Source organism: Chrysemys picta, chromosome 16, assembly GCF_011386835.1.
Source record: "Chrysemys picta bellii isolate R12L10 chromosome 16, ASM1138683v2, whole genome shotgun sequence".
Classification (NCBI taxonomy): Eukaryota; Metazoa; Chordata; order Testudines; family Emydidae; genus Chrysemys; species Chrysemys picta.
The window spans coordinates 1,020,768-1,038,376 of NC_088806.1; the positions used below are offsets into that span (position 1 = coordinate 1,020,768).

General features: G+C 68.6%; 3 protein-coding genes across 6 annotated transcripts in view; all 3 read right to left on the reverse strand.

Annotated features, from left to right (window-relative positions):
- Nucleotides 1-7,711, reverse strand: part of RNASEK (ribonuclease K) — a 321,727-nt gene extending 314,016 nt beyond the window's left edge. Inside the window, exons 1-3 of one of the 2 annotated variants that reach the window (XM_065570625.1) lie at nt 7,485-7,659; nt 5,291-5,370; nt 3,477-4,170 (exon numbers count right to left, since the gene is read on the reverse strand). In XM_065570625.1, coding sequence (XP_065426697.1) covers nt 4,032-4,170; nt 5,291-5,370; nt 7,485-7,562 — 297 coding nt within the window. In that variant the 5' untranslated portion in view covers nt 7,563-7,659 and the 3' untranslated portion in view covers nt 3,477-4,031. Of the gene's footprint in view, nt 1-3,476; nt 4,171-5,290; nt 5,371-7,484 lie in introns of those variants that run through there. The other variant, XM_065570624.1, reaches the window with a different exon arrangement.
- On the reverse strand, nt 31-2,905 carry C16H17orf49 (chromosome 16 C17orf49 homolog). Of its 3 annotated transcripts, none has more exons than XM_065569267.1 (6): nt 2,749-2,905; nt 1,710-1,804; nt 1,365-1,466; nt 1,073-1,281; nt 788-892; nt 31-274 (listed from the first exon to the last, which is right to left on the reverse strand). In XM_065569267.1, the coding sequence occupies exons 1-6, from the start codon at nt 2,767-2,769 to the stop codon at nt 270-272; spliced, it is 537 nt and encodes a 178-aa protein (XP_065425339.1). In that variant the 5' UTR covers nt 2,770-2,905; the 3' UTR covers nt 31-269. The 3 variants fall into 3 exon arrangements, with proteins under 3 accessions (XP_065425339.1, XP_065425338.1, XP_065425340.1); XM_065569266.1 differs by having other exon boundaries at nt 31-278; XM_065569268.1 differs by lacking the exon at nt 1,365-1,466 and having other exon boundaries at nt 31-278.
- A 3,038-nt stretch (nt 7,712-10,749) lies between the features above and the next one.
- On the reverse strand, nt 10,750-16,925 carry PELP1 (proline, glutamate and leucine rich protein 1). The gene is given in 13 exon segments (XM_065570390.1): nt 10,750-10,942; nt 11,077-11,831; nt 11,834-12,005; nt 12,007-12,354; nt 12,449-12,655; nt 13,090-13,145; nt 13,375-13,516; nt 14,239-14,389; nt 14,469-14,585; nt 14,917-15,005; nt 15,207-15,294; nt 16,727-16,886; nt 16,919-16,925. Coding segments are annotated over 13 exon segments (2,382 nt in total). The 3' UTR covers nt 10,750-10,852.
- Between the last annotated feature and the right edge of the window lie 684 nt (nt 16,926-17,609).

Genomic DNA, 17,609 nt, shown 5'->3' on the forward strand with positions numbered 1-17,609 from the left:
AATTACCAGACACACCCCGGCGGGGTGGGGGAGGGGTCGTTGTCACTTTTATTTAAAATAAAAACCAAAGATGGGGCTGGGAAAACAGCAGGAAGGCAGGGGGGCAATGGGGCAGGGCCTGCCAGTGGCACCTCCCATCAGCCCCTCCCCAGGGGGTGTGTGTGTGGGGGCTCCTCGCAGGCGTGGGTCGGTCCGTGCGCGGGGCGGGGGGGCTCAGCGGGACAGCAGGGGCAGGTCGCCGGGCGTGATCAGGAGCCCAGGGTCCAGGGTCAGACTGTCTGAGAGAGGGAGAGAGATCACAAGAGAGGCTGAGGCGGAGCCTGTGCAGAGGGGGCGGGGCCTCATGGAAATGGGGGGGGGGGTGGCTAGGGACCCCCTCCCTGCCCAGCCTGGCTAGTAGCCATCCACAGACTGGTCCTCCAGGGACTGGTCTAGTGCTTCTTCGAACCCGGAAACGGCCGTGGCCTTCGCAACACCCTGTGGCGAGGAGTTCCCCGGGTTAATGGTGCGTTGGGGGAAGGAACACTCTCCCGGCTGCCGCCGCCCAGGGAGGGACTTTTCCCTGAGAACTCCCCACCCTGGGACCCTCAAGGGGGAACAGCTGATCGACACCCCCCCCCCCCCCGCCCACTGGGAGGAGGTTTGCCAATGGAACGGGGCGGAGAGAGGGGGAAAGGGCGGGGCCAGGCCCGAACCCCCATGTCTCCCTGGGGATGGTCCACCCAGCCACTCCACCCCCCAGGCATGCAGGGTGTGAGTCCATCCCCCCTCCCCTCCCGGCTCATACCCTGGTCGAAGTTGAGTTTCTTGGCGGGGGGGGCGTCCCCCAGCCCCTCAATGTCGACCAGGTCGCTGTTGGCGTCGGAGTCGTTCAAGGCGCTGAGCGTGACGTCTGTGGGGGCGCGAAGGGAGGGGTCAGCCCAGGGCGTGGGGTCCCCCCCCCCCCCGGCACCATGGCTCAACGCCTCCACAACCCCCCCCAAGGGCACATGAACCCCCCAGACACAGCTCCCACCTCAGGGGACACGACACCCCCCCCCCGTCAGGACCCCCGCCCAGGGGTGCTGCTCACCCGACGCCTTCTGCTTCTTCATGGGCGGGGCGGGCGTGTCCTGCAGCCCGGCGGGGCCCCCGGCCTGGGCAGGGGGGGGCAGGGCCTGGGCCGCCACGGCCCCCCCCAGCCCGTGCCCCTTCTTGGGGCCCTTCTTGGGGGAGTCGGCAGGCAGGGGCACCCCGCTGTCCTCATAGGCCTTACGCTTGGCCGTGGCTTTGATCTGTGCCCTGCGGGGACAGGAAAGGGGGCGTCACCGGGCGGGGCTCTGTCCCCCCAGTGCCCCCCCCCAGCAGAGACCCCCCCCCCTTACACCGTCCGCTCCTTGATGACGGCGCTGATCCGGTTGAGGTCGTCCCCGAAGCGCCGCACGGCCGCCCGCAGCATCTCGATCTCCGTCTCCGTCCACTTGGCCCTGGGGTGAGCGAAGGGGGGGGACACAGGGGTCAGGGCCGCCCCTCCCCTGTGCTCTGCCCCGCCCCCAACCCAGCGCACCGCCCCCCCCCGGAGACCCTACAATAACACCCACAATGTAAACACAGCCACCCCCGCCCCGCCAGGCCCTGCCATATCCCCGGTGGGGTGAGGCTGGGGCCCCGTCTCCCCCCGGCCCGTGGGGCCCAGCCCTCCACCCGCGCCCCGGGGGACCCCCGCTCACCCGGCGGGGGACGAGTCGGCCACGGGGTGCAGCTGCATCGTCAGTTCCCCCAGCTTGGTGAAGGCGGCGCCGGCCGCGGAGAAAATCTCGCCCACCTGCAGGGGGGTCGGGGGGGGGGGAGAGCGTCAGAGAAACCCCCCCGCGGGGCCCCCAAACCCGCCCCCGGATCCCCTCCCCCCCGCGGGGCCCCCGAAACCCAGCCCACCCCCTCGCATCCCCTCCCCCTGCGGGGTCCCCCCAAACCCGCCCCCGGATCCCCTCCCCCCGCGGGGCCCCCGAAACCCAGCCCACCCCCTCACGTCCCCTCCCCCCGCGGGGCCCCCCAAACCCACCCCCGGATCCCCTCCCCCCCCGGGGCCCCCAAACCCACCCCCGCATCCCCTCCCCCCACGGGGCCCCCCCCAAACCCATCCCCGGATCCCCTCCCCCCGCGGGGACCCCGAAACCCAGCCCTGGATCCCCTCCCCCCGCGGGGCCCCCCGAAACCCATCCCCGGATCCCCTCCCCCCCGCGGGGCCCCCGAAACCCAGCCCTGGATCCCCTCCCCCCGCGGGGCCCCCCAAACCCTCCCCCCTCGCGTCCCCTCCCCCCGCGGGGCCCCCGAAACCCACCCCCGGATCCCCTCCCCCCGCGGGGCCCCCCCCAAACCCGCCCCCGGATCCCCTCCCCCCGTGGGGCCCCCCCAAACCCGCCCCCGGATCCCCTCCCCCCGCGGGGCCCCCCCAAACCCGCCCCCGGATCCCCTCCCCCCGTGGGGCCCCCGAAACCCAGCCCACCCCCTCGCGTCCCCTCCCCCCGCGGGGCCCCCCCAAACCCGCCCCCGGATCCCCTCCCCCCGCGGGGCCCCCCCAAACCCGCCCCCGGATCCCCTCCCCCCGTGGGGCCCCCGAAACCCAGCCCACCCCCTCGCGTCCCCTCCCCCCGCGGGGCCCCCCCAAACCCGCCCCCGCATCCCCTCCCCCCGCGGGCCCCCCCAAACCCGCCCCCGCATCCCCTCCCCCCGCGGGGCCCCCGAAACCCAGCCCCGCCCCCTCCCCACCTTGGTGGATGCTGACGTCATGGCGCCGCGGACGCTCCGGCTCCGGCCCCCGCCCCGGGGGGTTTCTCTGGCCGCCGCCGCTCGCGGCCCCCAGCTGCTGGCCACGCCCCCTCGTGTTGCGCGCGCTCTCGCCGCGGGGGCTGTCGGGAAAAGGGGTGGGGCGAGAGGACCAAGCGCTCTATGGTCTTAACCCCTTCCGTGCCGCCGCGCCGCCGGCGGGACATCTCGGCCCCGCCCCCAGCCGCAGAGACCCCTGCAGGGCACCTGCCCCCACCCACAAATAGGGCCCCCCGGGCCTGCCCCCCCCCGCCACCTGCTGCCCAGACCCCCCCCCACAGCCCCTCCAACCCCTCATCCTGCCCCCCACCACCCCCCTCTGACCCTCCCACCCTGCACTACCCAACCCCCTCATCCTGCCCCAACCCCCAAACAGGGCCCCCTGGGCCCCCACGGGCCTGCCCCCCAGCCAGCTGCTGCCCCGACCCCCCCCACAGCCTCTCCAACCCCTCATCCTGCCCCCCACAGCCCCCCTCTGACCCTCCCACCCTGCACTACCCAACCCCCTCATCCTGCCCCCACCCACAAAACCACCTGCTGCCCAGATACCCCCCACCCCACAGCCCACCCAGCCATTCCCCCACCCACTCCTCCCCACCTACCCCCTCCCACGGGTGCCCCTAACACCCTCCCCCCGCCACACCCCAGGGAACACTCAGTGGGCGCAGGCAGGGGATCCAATGTGTTTTATTTCACAGGAACCAGTTCCAGAGTTGACACAAACAGACACCGATCGCAACCCGGCTGGAGGGTCGTCTCTGCAGGAGAGGACAAAGGGTGCCCCCCCCATCACACCCAGTTCAGCATCTCACCCCCTCTCCTCGCTGCTGGGGAGGGATGGGGGGACGGACGACACCGCGGGGTGGGTTTGGAAAGTGAGACGACAGGAGGACTCCACACTGGGGGGGTACAGAACGTGACCCCCCCCCAGCCGAGAGCCTTCCCCACGCAAAGAGGGGGGGAGCCAGCCCCACAGGCAACAACCCATTTGTGCCCCACCAGCACCGTAGGGAGACTGACCCCCCCCACAACTGGAGACCCCCCCCACTTTTACAATCTCTTAAGGCCAGGGGTCAGCAGCATCCCAGCGGGTGGGCGCCCCCCACGAAGTCCCCACCAGCAGGGCAACTCCCGAGCAAAGGCGCACCAGGGAGGGGCTGTAATAAATAGAGGGGCATGGCGGGTCCGGGGGGGGGGGGGGGGGGGCGGCTGTCCCCGGCGGGGTCCTAGCGCACCATGTACTCTTTGCGCTTGTTCAGCCGGACCTGGCAGAAGGAGAAGCCCCCGAGCAGCACGTACAGCCCGGCCGCAATGAAGCAGTTGTAGCTGACTTGCTCGTAGAGGCGGTGAATCTTCTCCGGGCCACTGTGGGGCAGAGGAAGCAGGGGGGTCAGTCCTGAAGCCGGCGCCCCCTAGAGGGGACAGGCCCCTGCCCCATTCCCCACCCCCCTGAGCCAGCCAGTCCCCGCCCTGGGGCCGGGTGGGAGCCAGCGCCCCCTAGAGGGGACATGTCCCAATGTGGATACATTTCTGCATTAAGCACCTTCGCATAACCGTGTACCATGTTCATATAACCTTGTACTGGGCCTATCCATGGGGGACCTCTGTTTTCAGGCAACTTTGTATCAAATCCTTAGATAGAAACTGTGTATTGAGTTGGGTACAATGTTGTCACCCCCAAGGACAGTTGAGATTAGGGTGACCAGACAGCAAATGTGAAAAATCAGGACAGAGGGTGGGGGGTAATAGGTGCCTATATAAGAAAAAGACCCAAAAATCGGGACTGTCCCTATAAAAACAGGACATCTGGTCACCCTAGTTGAGATAGAAGGAAAATGTCTTTTCGCTAGGAGGAGAATAAGATCTTCCCCCCTTTTAATGGATTGCTCTGTTGACTGACCGAGGTGTGGATGAGGAAGGCAGCGCCTCCAGACAGCTGCACCCCGCGGACAGGGGTGGGAGCCAAACCCCAGAACAATAAAACGTGTCCAGTGGGCTCACTAGAGAAGCTCAGACTTACTGACGGCCTCGGGGGTTAGAAGCCAGCACCGCACCCCCTCTTGGAAGAGAAACGTGGGGGCATTAGGACACCCCCAGAAGGAAGCAGCACAAAGGGCCAATGGACACAAAGTTTGCAGCTGGTACAGATTTGCAGGAGAGGGAAGCGGCTATAAAAGTGAGGGGTCCTGCACAGGACCCCGGGTCTCGTCTCGTCTCATGTCAACACGGGAGCATCGATCTGGATCGGCAGACGCCCGGCTCCACCCCTCCCCCATCTAACTCGCCTGGCCAGTGCAGTTAAGGGGAGCAACTGGTTGGTAACAAGAGAAAGAGAGAGCGCGAGCGAGCGTGTGTGTCAGTCATAGATCATATGACAGTGTGGATTGATACATGTATTACCCATCAATGTGGCGCTTTGCCTGATCTCCCCCCCCGAAGAGGTCCCGGGCAGTACTTTAAGGACAAAACCAAAGGCAGCACTTACTCCTTGAAATCTTCCTCCGTGAAGGGAACGTCTTCGATGAGAATAGCCGAGTGAACGTTGAAGAAAATCCCCAGGAGAATCTACGGGGAGAGACCAGAGATCCGACGGGGGGGGTGAGTGAGCAGGGGAAAGCACCCCCCCCCATCCCAGTGCTGCAACCCCCCCCCCCCACCCCACATGGACAGGGCACAGCGCAGGCAACAGCCACATCCACCTGGCTAAGCCCGATGCCAGCCCCTCAACCCGCCCCCCAGCAGGATCCGCCCCCCACGTCCTGGTTTCAGGGCCAGCTGCAGCAGGGCAGAGGGGCCTGGAAGGGAATCAGGACCTAGCCCAGAGCCTGTTTACACAACACCAGACACCCGAGTGTCCCTGCCGTGCCCAGCCGGGTCCTGGGCAGAACCGGCCCCGGGTCAGATGGAACCGGCCAAGGAGGGAGAACGCGACCTTCCCAGGAGCAGAAAGCCAATGCCCGGGACAGATCGCACGAGCAGTCAGACTGGGTCAGTCCAAAGGTCCATCCAGCCCAGTGTCCTGTCTGTGGACAGTGTCCAGTGCCAGGTGCCCCAGAGGGAATGAACAGAACAGGGAATCATCAAGTGACCTATCCCCTGTCACCCACTCCCAGCTTCTGGCAAACAGAGGCCAGGGACACCATTCCTGCCCATCCTGCTAATAGCCATTGATGGACCTATCCTCCATGAACGTATCTAGTTCTTCGTTGAACCCTGGTATAGTCTTGGCCTTCACAACATCCTCTGGCGAGGAGTTCACCAGGTTAACAGTGCGTTGTGTGAAGAAATACTTCCTTTTGTTTTAAACTCCCTGCTTATTAATTTAATTGGGTGACTCCTAGTTCTTGTGTTATGAGAAGGAGTAAATAACACTTCCTTATTAACCCCCCCCCTTTTTATTTTTTAAACTTTCTCCACATTGGTCATGATTTTATAGATCTCTATCATATCCCCCCCTTAGCCATCTCTTTTCCAAGCTGAAAAGTCCCAGTCTTATTAATCTCTCCTCATACGGAAGCCGTTCCAGACCCCTCATCATTTTTGTTGCCCTTTTCTGAACCTTTTCTAATTCCAGTAGAACTTGTTTGCGATGGGGCGACCACATCTGCACGCAGTATTCAAGGTGTGGGCGTCCCATGGATTTATTCAGAAGCAACATGATATTTTCTGTCTTATTATCTATCCCTTTACTAAGGATTCCCAACACTTGGTTAGACCCAAGGGGCACCAGGCCTGGAAGTGGGGGGACAAGCCGAGGGGGCACCGGACACAGCCCCGGGATCCAGGAAAGGGGGGGGGTCGCCCAGAGGGGGCGTCCAGCACAGCCTCGGGGGTCTCGCTCCACCCAGGGGTGACACAGCCAGTGCCTGAGCCACCCCGTCACCTTTTCCAGCTCATGTGGGGAAGTCTGTGTCACTGAGGAAGTTGGTGGGGGAGGTGCCCCCCCCCCCCACTGCAGCCTAGGCTGGATCCAGCCACTGTGGGGCAGCCCCCCGTGGTCACATAGTGCCCTCTCCCCTGGGCCCTCATCCACCCCCACTAGACCCCAGCCCCCTTAAATGCCCCAAGAGTGGGGGGCCACTCTTACCACCCACTTCTACCCCCAAGTCCCCACCCCCATGTCACCCTGCCCTGCACAGACCTCCCCATCCCCCCACCAGCCCCGGGGTCCCCCAACCTGCCCCGTCCCCCCACCGCCCTGCTGCCCCCCCCAACCTGCCCCGTGGCCCCCCCACCTGCCCCGGGGCCCCCCAACCTGCCCCGGGGCCCCCCAACCTGCCCCGGGGCCCCCCAACCTGCCCCGGGGCCCCCCAACCTGCCCCGTCCCCCCACCAGCCCCGGGGCCCCCCAACCTGCCCCGTCCCCCCACCAGCCCCGGGGCCCCCCAACCTGCCCCGTCCCCCCACCAGCCCCGGGGCCCCCCAACCTGCCGGGCCCCGCTCACCAGCCCCATCCCCGGGCCCCCCCAACCTGCCCCTTCCCCCCACCAGCCCCGGGGCCCCCCAACCTGCCGGGCCCCGCTCACCAGCCCCATCCCCGGGCCCCCCCAACCTGCCCCTTCCCCCCACCTGCCCCGGGGTCCCCCACCATCCTGCTGCCCCCCAACCTGCCCCATCCCCGGGGTCCCCCAACCTGCCCCGTCCCCCCAGCCGGCCGGCCGGCCGGCCCCCCCCGCTCACCAGCATGATGACGCCCCAGGCGCTGAGCACGATGCCGCAGGCGGCCAGCTTGGGCCCGCAGCAGAGCAGGGAGGCCATGGCCGGGCCGGAGGGGGGGCGAGCGGGCGGCGCGGAGCCTCCTCCTCGGGCTGCTGCTGGCCGGGCCGACGCAGCAGACTGAAGACAGCCTCGGTCCCAGGAGGGAGGAGTCAGGTGACCGGGCGGAACCACCCTGCAAAGACTCTGGGGGGGAGGGGAGGAGCAGGGCACGTCCCCTTCGTGGCGCAATGGAACCGGCCAGGCCGTTTCCAGCTCCTCCTTATGATTGGTCGAGAGGCCCCGGACCGTTCCATCCTCTCCCAGGGGAGGGGGGCGGGATCCTGGCTATTTATAGACGCGGATTTCCGAGAGCCCCAAATCCCCTCGGGGGCGGGGGGGGGGGCGACGAGAGTTAAATAAGGGGAATGAAAAACAACCTCTCCCCTAGTGCAAATGGTACAGTCCAAAGAACTGGGTCGGTGGGGGAGGGGCTGTCACATGACAGGGCCTTCAATCGAGCAAGGGCAGGGCCACATGGGGACAGGGTCAGGTGATAGGGTCACATGGTGACCAGGTCACATGACTGGACAAGGCTAGGGCCCTATGGGGACAGGATCAGGTGACTGGACAGGACAGGGCCAGATGGGGACCAGGTCATTGACTGGACAAGGCCGGGGCCAGATGGGGACCAGGTCACGTGACTGGATAAGGCTGGGGTCACATGGGGACAGGATCATATGACTGGACAGGACAGGGTCACAGAGGGACAGGGCCATGGCTCTGGGCAAGGCAGGGTGGCCGGCCCAGGTGCCTGCAGGACAAGTCCGTGTTCCCCTTGACTAGCAGACACACCCAGCTTCTCTGAACGTGGATTCCCCGCATCCACCCCTCCATTGATACGCACCAATGCCCCGAAGCCCGCCTCCTGGGCCGGCAAATTAGCCTAACCCCGCCCCTGCTAGCCGCTGCTCTCCCCTCGCCCCCCCCCCAGCACTCGCTGAAGTCGGCATCTGGCCCAGGTTGATAGGAAACGGCTCACAATCGAGCCTGATTCGTTCTGTCTGCGGCCCGGCCCCGAACCCCGCCAAGGCAGGGACCGAACCAGCGAGGGGACTGGGCAAAGCGGCTGGGTGCAGCTGTAGCGATGGGTCACTTGCGATAGCACGGTATAAACACCTCAGGCTGAAATGCGTCACGGGGGAAGCGCACCTCCTGCGAACGGGGAATGGAACGCCGCCGCACGGGCCGGCTTCCTGGAGACCGGGACCAGAGAGAACCTGGTTCCTGTCCCATATTTACAAACCTGACGGACGGTGGTTCTTTGGGCGCTTGAGTGTATTTCATACCGAACCCCATTTATCAATTTAGCTGCTTCTACTAACGCGGACAAAGCTCCGTTAAGACGAACGATATTTCGCAGACAGCATGGGCAAACCTTACCTTACCGGCTACTTGTATTTTTCCCCCTGCCTGGCGGCCATGAGTGGCTTCTTATTGCGGAGGGATGCTGGGGACGAGTCCTCGCATGCAGCACTTTGAAATCTGAAGTTTGGCTTTTTCTGTGTCCACTTCCAAACGATTTCATTCATCTCGCCATGCAGGTTCGTCCGCGACGATGCTCTCCCAGCCCACAGCTCGCTCCAGGACATGGAAAGTATGGCAGGACCTGGGTATTTGGGGTTTTCCCCTCTCAAATTCTTGAAGTTTCTCCTTCCGCTTGTCTTTGTCCTCTTCAGAATCAGCCGGCATTTCTCTTCAACTCTTGAAAACGCGGCCATGGTGCGAGGTCCTTGTTCAACGTGCTTCGGATGCCTCGCTTCCACAGCTTCGGGTAGACTCTTCCCAAGCCCGTCCCTTTGGCAACCCAACAACAGTGTCCTGCGCACGGTGTTTTCAGTCCGGTCGTAGCTCTTCCATCAAGACGTGGGTGCACGCTGAGAAAAGGGCAGAAAAGCTTTGTTCCTCCTCGGAGATTGTCCGGTGTGGAGTTCGCAGCGTAACCATCAACGTCTGTCCGTTATTCTGCCCTCGATTCTTCTTGTGCTGAAGTGGGATGTTCTTAATGTCGTCTCGGAGTACTGTGCGCGCCTCAGTTTCCCCACGGGTCACTCCTGTATCTAGGGGGCGGGATCGATGCAGGGCAGGGGTGACGGCGACGGGCTAATGGGGCACAGAGATCAGCCCACATTCTGTAGCCCGGCACCCCATGGCCGGGGCCCGTCCCCTGCGAGGAGCCAGCTGGAGGGGCTGGGAACAGGGGGCCCAGGGGACCGGTTTGTCTGGAGGTGGGGGGGGGGGCTGAGACTGGGCTTTGTTTGGGCCTCAGGGAGGGGCTCTGGGTGTCCCGCCCCCCCGATGGACGTTGCTGCAGGTCCCTGCTCCCGGTGTTAACGACCTCGGTCCTACGCCGGGTTCCCCACAGCTCATAACCTGGCTGTGAGACGACTGCCTGCTGCGGGGAGTGGGGGGCAGGGCCCTTTGGGGGGGTGAGCCCAGGGGGACTCGCTGCAGGGAGCTCACAGGGGGTCCAAGGGGCTGAGCGCCCCCAGGAGGCACTGAATCTGGGCAGGCTCCTTGGCCTGGGGGGGCGGGAGAGATGCTGCTTCATCCGGAGCGGTGCCCGAGGCCCCAGGGCACCCCGAAAGAGCCAGCCTAGCAGAGGTGGGTCTGGGGGCAGGGATGGGGTGAATGGGGGGGGAGGGGGCTTACTAACCTGCTGCCCCTGCACAGACCTTCCCCCCCTCCAAGGCCCAGAGCCGGGGAGTCTCCACACACCCTTAGCGGCTCCGGGGGGTCCCATCCGTCAGAGCTGGGTCACCCCCCAACATGGGCCGGCACCCCCCAGACCTGCTGCTGCAAACAACGCCCCCCTCGGGGGCACTGGAGGGGGGTCTGATACAGGGGGCGAGCCCTGTGCGGCTGGGTCAGACAGGTAATAGGGGGTTACCCCGTCCCCTGGGAGGGGTCAGACCCCCCCATATGGCGAGGGCTCTCCCCCTGGGTGTGTGGGGGGGCGCACCAGGTCCCGGCTCCCCCACGGGGCACGGCATCTGCAGGCAGTCGCATGTCCCCACTCCAGGCGGCTGGCGGGTCTCTGGGGCACGAGGCCAGGGGATCCCCAAGCTCTCCATGGGGCCCCCCCCGATCTCTGACCCCCCCCCCGGGAAGTAGGACCCGCCCATGAAAAGAGGCCCCTCAGTAACCCCACCCCTCGCTTCCCGCCCCACACAGACTGCACAGCCTGGCACTGGGTGTGTGTGTGTTTATTGAACCATCCAGGGGACACAGTGGGGGAGGGGGGGCTGGTTGGGAGGATTCCCGGGGGTGGGCAGGTGGGTCGGGGGGGCCCCCTAGGGGCCAGGTTCAGGGGGCCCCTTCTCGTCGTCCGGGGGGCAGTCGATGAAGTCAGCCAGCATGGTCTCTGTCTCGTCCGCCTCCGCCTGGGGGGGGAGAGATGGGGGGGGGGGTCAGCCGGCAGCCCTTGCCCTAGGCCCCATCTCCGCCCCCCAGCCCCCAACCCACACCTCACCCCCGCCCCTCCCCAGGGCCCCACCCCTCACTCCTCCGGTCTCACCTCTGCCTTCCCGGCCGGCTGCTCCCGCTCGGGGCTGGGCTGGGCCCCCTCTCCGGCGCCATCCCTCTGCTCCCCCGCCGGGGGCACCCCCTCGTCCTTGGGGGGCTGCTCCTCCTCCAGGATGGGGGGCGGGGCTTCCAGCAGTGGGGGCTCTGCCCCCATCTCCTCCTGGCCAGGAGGCGGGGCCTGGAGGGGGCTGGCCTGCTGGGGTGGGGTGGGCGGGGCCGGCGGCAGCTCCTCCAGCTCCTCCTCCTCCTCTCCCGATGGCTGGGGGGCGGGCAAGGGGCTAGCCTTCATCACCACCACCTCCTCCTCCTCCACCTCCTCGGGGGGCGGCGGCTCGGGTGCCTGGCTCTCCTCTACCTCCATGATGAGATCGTCCGGCTCCCTGGGCGCGGCCGGCAGCTCCTGGGGGCCGGGGGGCACCCGCTCTTCCTCCGACAGGGCCCCCTCCTCCTCCTCCTCCTCTTCCTCAGACAGGCCTTCCTCCTCCTCGTACTCCTCCTCCTCTTCCTCCTCCCCCAGCTCTTCCTCCTCCTCGAATTCCTCCTCCTCCTCCTCGAAGTCCTCGTCTTCCTCGTCGAAGTACTCCTCCTCCTCCTCTTCCTCCTCCTCCTCCTCGTCTTCCTCCTCCTCCGGGAACTCCTCCTCCTCCTCCTCGCTGCTGTTAATGTTGATCACAGCCGGGTTCTCCTCGCCCAGGCCGGGCAGCGCCTCGCCGGCAGCGGGCAGGAGCGGGGCGGCGGGCGGCTCCTCGGGGGGCTGAGCAGGGGGGTGGGGAGGGGGGCGCAGGGGGGAGGCGGAGGCGGCGGGGGGGGCTTGGGCAGCAGCCCCTTGGGGACGATGACCACGCTGTCATCGGAGTCGCTCTCCAGGGAGATCTCCACGTCCGACTCCTCCTCCTTCTCGTAGTGCACGTAGACGGGGCGACGGGACTTGCCCCCCAGCCCCGCCCCCCCCCTCCTCCGCACCCCCAGGCGAGGGCGGGGCCAGCAGCCGGGGGTCGCCCGCCTCTCCGGGCTCCTCCGCCAGCGCCAGGCCGGGGCCGGTGGAAGGGGGCAGCCGGGGCGGTGCCAGCCCCAGGTGGTTGGCGGACGGGGGGCGGGCGGGCGGCGGGGCGGGGAAGGGCGGGGCCTGGCGGAAGGGGGAGGCGGCCAGGTCCGAGGGGGCGGGGCCAGCTGAGGGGGTGGGGGCGGGGAGGGGCAGCTGCAGGGAGGGCACCCGGGGGCGTGCCAGGGCGCTGCAGGTCACCAGGGCTTCGGCGCAGAAGGACGAGACCTGCAGGGGGCGAGAGAGACAGGGGAGCGCTGGAGCCGGGTTGGGGGGGGGGGGGTAAAGAGATCGGCAGCGGGGTGTCCCCGTGGGCTCTCACCTGCAGGCTGGGGTCCCGCTGGCCCAGGGCAAATGCCCGCAGGGCGCAGTGCAGGGGCGGGGGGCAGGTGGGCGCGGGTGCCAGGAGCAGGGCCAACAGCAGGCGGTAGAGCTGGTGGCGACAGGCCGGGCTGGCGTAGGAGCCCCCGGGGGGGACGTCCCCCTGGGCCAGGCGGAGCAGCAGCGGCACCACCAGCTCCTGCAGCCTCTGGGGGGAGAGACGGGGGGGGGGGTTAGAGACAGCGCCCCGTAACCCCGAGCCCCCCGGAGCCCCCACTCACCCCATAACCCAGAGCTCCCCCACATGACCCGGAGCCCTGAGCCCCCCGCTCACCCCGTAACCCCGAACCCTCAGGAGCCCCCCACTCGCCCCGTAACTCAGAGCCCCCCATTCACCCTGCAACTCCCCCACTCGCCCCGTAACCCGAACCCCCCACTCACCCTGGAGCCCCCCCACTTGCCCTGTAACCCGGAGCCCCCCACTTGCCCCTTAATCCAGAGCCCCCCACTCGCCCCCCACCCCTTTAATCCCCCCATCCACTGCCTTCCACCCCCACCACCCTGTGCCCCAACCCCCCTGCCTCCCTCCAGCCCCATCTGCCTGCCCCATCTAACCCCCCCACCCCGCCCCCCATCACTCACCCTGTGGGTCTCCTCCTTGACCAGACTCCCTCCCAGCAGGATGGCCCGGCTCAGCGCTGCAGAGACACAGGAAGGGTTCAGGGGGCTACCTCGGTCCCACCCAGGCACCCCCAAGGGGTGAGCCCCCCAGGCGATGGGGGGGACAAGGCAAAAGCCGAGGGGCCCCACATCCCACAGGGACCCGTACCCCCATGCAGCCCACCCCCTGAATGGGAGAGAGGGCCCCTCGCCCCCCTCCAGGCCTGGCTGGGGCTCCAGGCTCCCCCTGCCCGGGGGCCCCGTTACCTTGCAGAGCCGCCTTGCAGACGTCACTGTTAGCCATGGGGTCCTGCTTGCGGTGCAGGGAGGGGGCCTCACCCCCCTCCGAGAGCTTCGGCTTCTTGGGGGCGCTGGGCTTCCCCTCCGAGCCAGGGCGCCCCACTTTCAACTGGGGGGGCAGGAGCGGTTAGCGAGGTGCTAGGGGGCGCTGTGGGGCAGGGAGCAGGGCGGGGGCTCAGCAGGGGGCACTCTCCCCTGGCAGGCGGGGCTGGCCCCAGGGTGGCGCTAGGGGGCGCGGTGGGGCAGGGAGCGGGGCGGGGGGCTCAGCAGGCCAGGGGGCGCTCTCCCCTGGCAGGCGGGGCTGGCCCCAGGGTGGCGCTAGGGGGGCGCTGTGGGGCAGGGAGCAGGGCGGGGGCTCAGCAGGGGGCACTCTCCCCTGGCAGGCGGGGCTGGCCCCAGGGCGGCGCTAGGGGGCGCTGTGGGGCAGGGAGCAGGGCGGGGGCTCAGCAAGGGGCGCTCTCCCCTGGCAGGCGGGGCTGGCCCCAAGGTGGCACTAGGGGGCGCTGTGAGGCAGGGAGCGGGGTGGGGTGGGGGGTGCTCTCCCCCAGAAGGTGGGGCTGGCCCCAGGGCGGCGCTAGGGGGCGCTGTGGGGCAGGGAGCGGGGCAGAGGGCTCAGCAGGGGGCGCTCTCCGCCGGCAGGCAGGGCTGGCCCCAGGGCAGCGCTAGGGGGCGCTGTGGGGCGGGGAGCGGGGCGGGCTCAGCAGGGGGCGCTCTCCCCCAGCAGGTGGAGCTGGCCCCAGGGCGGCACTAGTGGGTGCTGTGGGGCAGGGAGCAGGGCAGGGGCTCAGCAGGGGGTGCTCTCTAGGGGACTCGGGGGGGGGGGGGGCTCACCTTGACGCTGTCCGTGGGGGGGGCGATGTCGTTCAGCAGGTGGGCCAGCAGGGCCTCGCTGTGGTGGGGGGGGCCCTGCAGCACCCCCGCGCCGGCCCCGCCCACCTGCACCCACAGCTCCAGGACCTGGTAGAGCCTGCTGCGCACGGCACTGGAGAGAGAGGGGGGGTCAGGGCATGGCTGCAGAACAGGACCCCCCCCCCAGCCCCCCTCCGCGGCCCCCCACTGACCTGTAGGGCTTCTCTTGGCCCGGCGGCACCGAGTCGCTGCTGCTGCTCCAGGCACCCAGCACCTGGGGGAAGAGCCGGCCCAGAACGCTGCCCCAGCGCGCCAGCCGGGCCCCACACCTGGGGGGAGAGGGGGCAGCGTGGTCAGGCAGGGATCCCCCCAGATCCGCCCTCGCTGCCCCAGCCGGGCCCCACACCTGGGGGGAGAGGGGGCAGCGTGGTCAGGAAGGGACCCCCCAGATCCGCCCTCGCTGCCCCAGCCGGGCCCCACACCTGGGGGGAGAGGGGGCAGCGCGGTGAGGCAGGGACCCCCCCAGATCCCCCCTCACTGCCCCAGCCGGGCCCCACACCTGGGGGGAGAGGGATCAGCACTCTCTCACCCCAGCCCCTCCCCCAGAAAGCCCTGCCCACCCCTCCAGCCCCACACCTGCCCCGCTCCCAGTGGACTCACGCCAGGATCAAGGCCGCCAGCACATCCAGGATCTCCAAGTGGACAGACGGCAGCAGCAGCATCTTCAGGGGACCATCGCCGAACCAGCTCTGGGGGGAGGGGGGGGTGAGACAGGATCCAGCCCCAGCCTTGGGGCTCGAGGGGGAACTAGAACATACCCCCCCTTCCCTGCAAGGGGAGTAGCCGGGGGAGAAGGGGGCGACTCCAGGCTCCCCGAGAGCAGGCAGGCAGGCTGGGCCCTACAGGGCTGTATGGGCCTCCCATCCCTCCCCTGCCCCCCCCCAACTCACGATATTCTTAATGGAGATGTTCAGAGCCCGGCACACGAGATCCAGAATGTCCTGGACCGGAACCGTCACCGGAGCCACAAACTCGCTGCTGCAATGGGACGGAACGGGGGGGAGAGGGCGTTAGCGGGGGGGGCTCTCCTCTTTGAGTCAGCACAACCCCCCCTGCTACGGCACTAGCGGAACCCAGCCAGGGGCAGCGACCAAGCGGGCACGTGCTTACTGCTGTCTCGGAGTACTGTGCGCGCCTCGGTTTCCCCACGCGTCACTCCTGTATCTAGGGGGCGGGATCGGTGCAGGGCAAGGGTGACGGTGACGGGCTAACGGGGCGCAGAGACCGGCCCACGTTCTGTAGCCCGGCACCCCATGGCTGGGCCCGTCCCCCACGAGGAGCCGGCCGGAGGGGCTGGGAGGTGCCCAGGTGACTGGTTTGCCTGGGAGAGAGACGAAGCCCGGAGGTGGGGCGGGGGGCAGGGGCCTTTGGGGATGACAGCCGTTCTCCAGGAGCCCCGCGCTGCGGGGAGCACACGGGGGGACCAGGGGGCCGAACGCTCCCAGGGAGGGAGTTTGCTGGAGTGGGGGGGGGAGGGGGGGGACACGCTGGACCCAAACCTGGCGTTCACTGACCATCGCCGGCCTGGCAGAGCCCGGTGCGGTCGGAGACGGGGAACGTGGGGGGGGTTACGGGGGGGAGCTGCAGGGGGGGGCGGGTACCTCAGCAGGAGTTGCAGGCACTTGGCCAGGCCGGAGAGCCCGGTGCGGTCGGAGACGGGGAACGTGGGGGGGGGGGAGCTGCAGGGGGGCGCGGGTACCTCAGCAGGAGTTGCAGGCACTTGGCCAGGCCGGAGAGCCCGGTGCGGTCGGAGACGGGGAACGTGGGGGGAGGGGGGGAGCTGCAGGGGGGGCGCGGGTACCTCAGCAGGAGTTGCAGGCACTTGGCCAGGCCGGAGAGCCCGGTGCGATCGGAGACGGGGAACGTGGGGGGGGGGGGAGCTGCAGGGGGGGGGCGGGTACCTCAGCAGGAGTTGCAGGCACTTGGCCAGGCCGGAGAGCCCGGTGCGATCGGAGACGGGGAACGTGGGGGGGGGGGGAGCTGCAGGGGGGGCGCGGGTACCTCAGCAGGAGTTGCAGGCACTTGGCCAGGCCGGAGAGCCGGTGCGGTCGGAGACGGGGAACGTGGGGGGGGGGGGAGCTGCAGGGGGGGGGCGCGGGTACCTCAGCAGGAGTTGCAGGCACTTGGCCAGGCCGGAGAGCCCGGTGCGGTCGGAGACAGGGAACGTGGGGGGGGGGAGGAGCTGCGGGGGGGGGGCGCGGGTACCTCAGCAGGAGTTGCAGGCACTTGGCCAGGCCGGAGAGCCCGGTGCGGTCGGAGACGGGGAACGTGGGGGGGGGGGGGGAGCTGCAGGGGGGGGGCGGGTACCTCAGCAGGAGTTGCAGGCACTTGGCCAGGCCGGAGAGCCCGGTGCGGTCGGAGACGGGGAACGTGGGGGGGGGGGGGGAGCTGCAGGGGGGGGCGCGGGTACCTCAGCAGGAGTTGCAGGCACTTGGCCAGGCCGGAGAAGCGGTTGCAGAGGTTCAGGACAAAGCTGGTTTCCCCGGCGGGCGGCGCCGGCGGCAGCAGCAGCTCCACACCTGGGCCCTCGTAGGGCAGGGGGTCTGCGGGGGGGAGGGGGGAAGCGGGGCCTTGTCAGTGGAGGGGTTGGGGGTTTCCCAGCCCTCCATGGGGCTGGGCAGGACACCAGGATCCCCCGCCCCGGGAGCAGCGTCCTAGAGTAATGGAGCCCTGCCCGCCGGACGCCTGGGTTCACACACCCCCCCACTGGTGTCTGCCCCCCGGGAGCTCTGATGGGGGCTGCGATCCACCGGACGCCTGGGTTCACACCCCCCCCCACTGGTGTCTGCCCCCCGGGAGCTCTGATGGGGGCTGCGATCCACCGGACGCCTGGGTTCACACCCAACCCCCCACTGGCGTCTGCCCCCCGGGAGCTCTGATGGGGGCTCCGATCCGCCGGACGCCTGGGTTCACACCCCCCCCCCACTGGTGTCTGCCCCCCGGGAGCTCTGATGGGGGCTGCGATCCACCGGACGCCTGGGTTCACACCCAACCCCCCACTGGCGTCTGCCCCCCGGGAGCTCTGATGGGGGCTCCGATCCGCCGGACGCCTGGGTTCACCCCCCCCCCACTGGCGTCTGCCCCCCGGGAGCTCTGATGGGGGCTCCGATCAGCCGGACGCCTGGGTTCACACCCCCCCCCCCGCACTGGCGTCTGCCCCCCGGGAGCTCTGATGGGGGCTCCGATCCGCCGGACGCCTGGGTTCACACCCCCCCCCCCACTGGCGTCTGCCCCCCGGGAGCTCTGATGGGGGCTCCGATCCGCCGGACGCCTGGGTTCACACACCCCCCCAC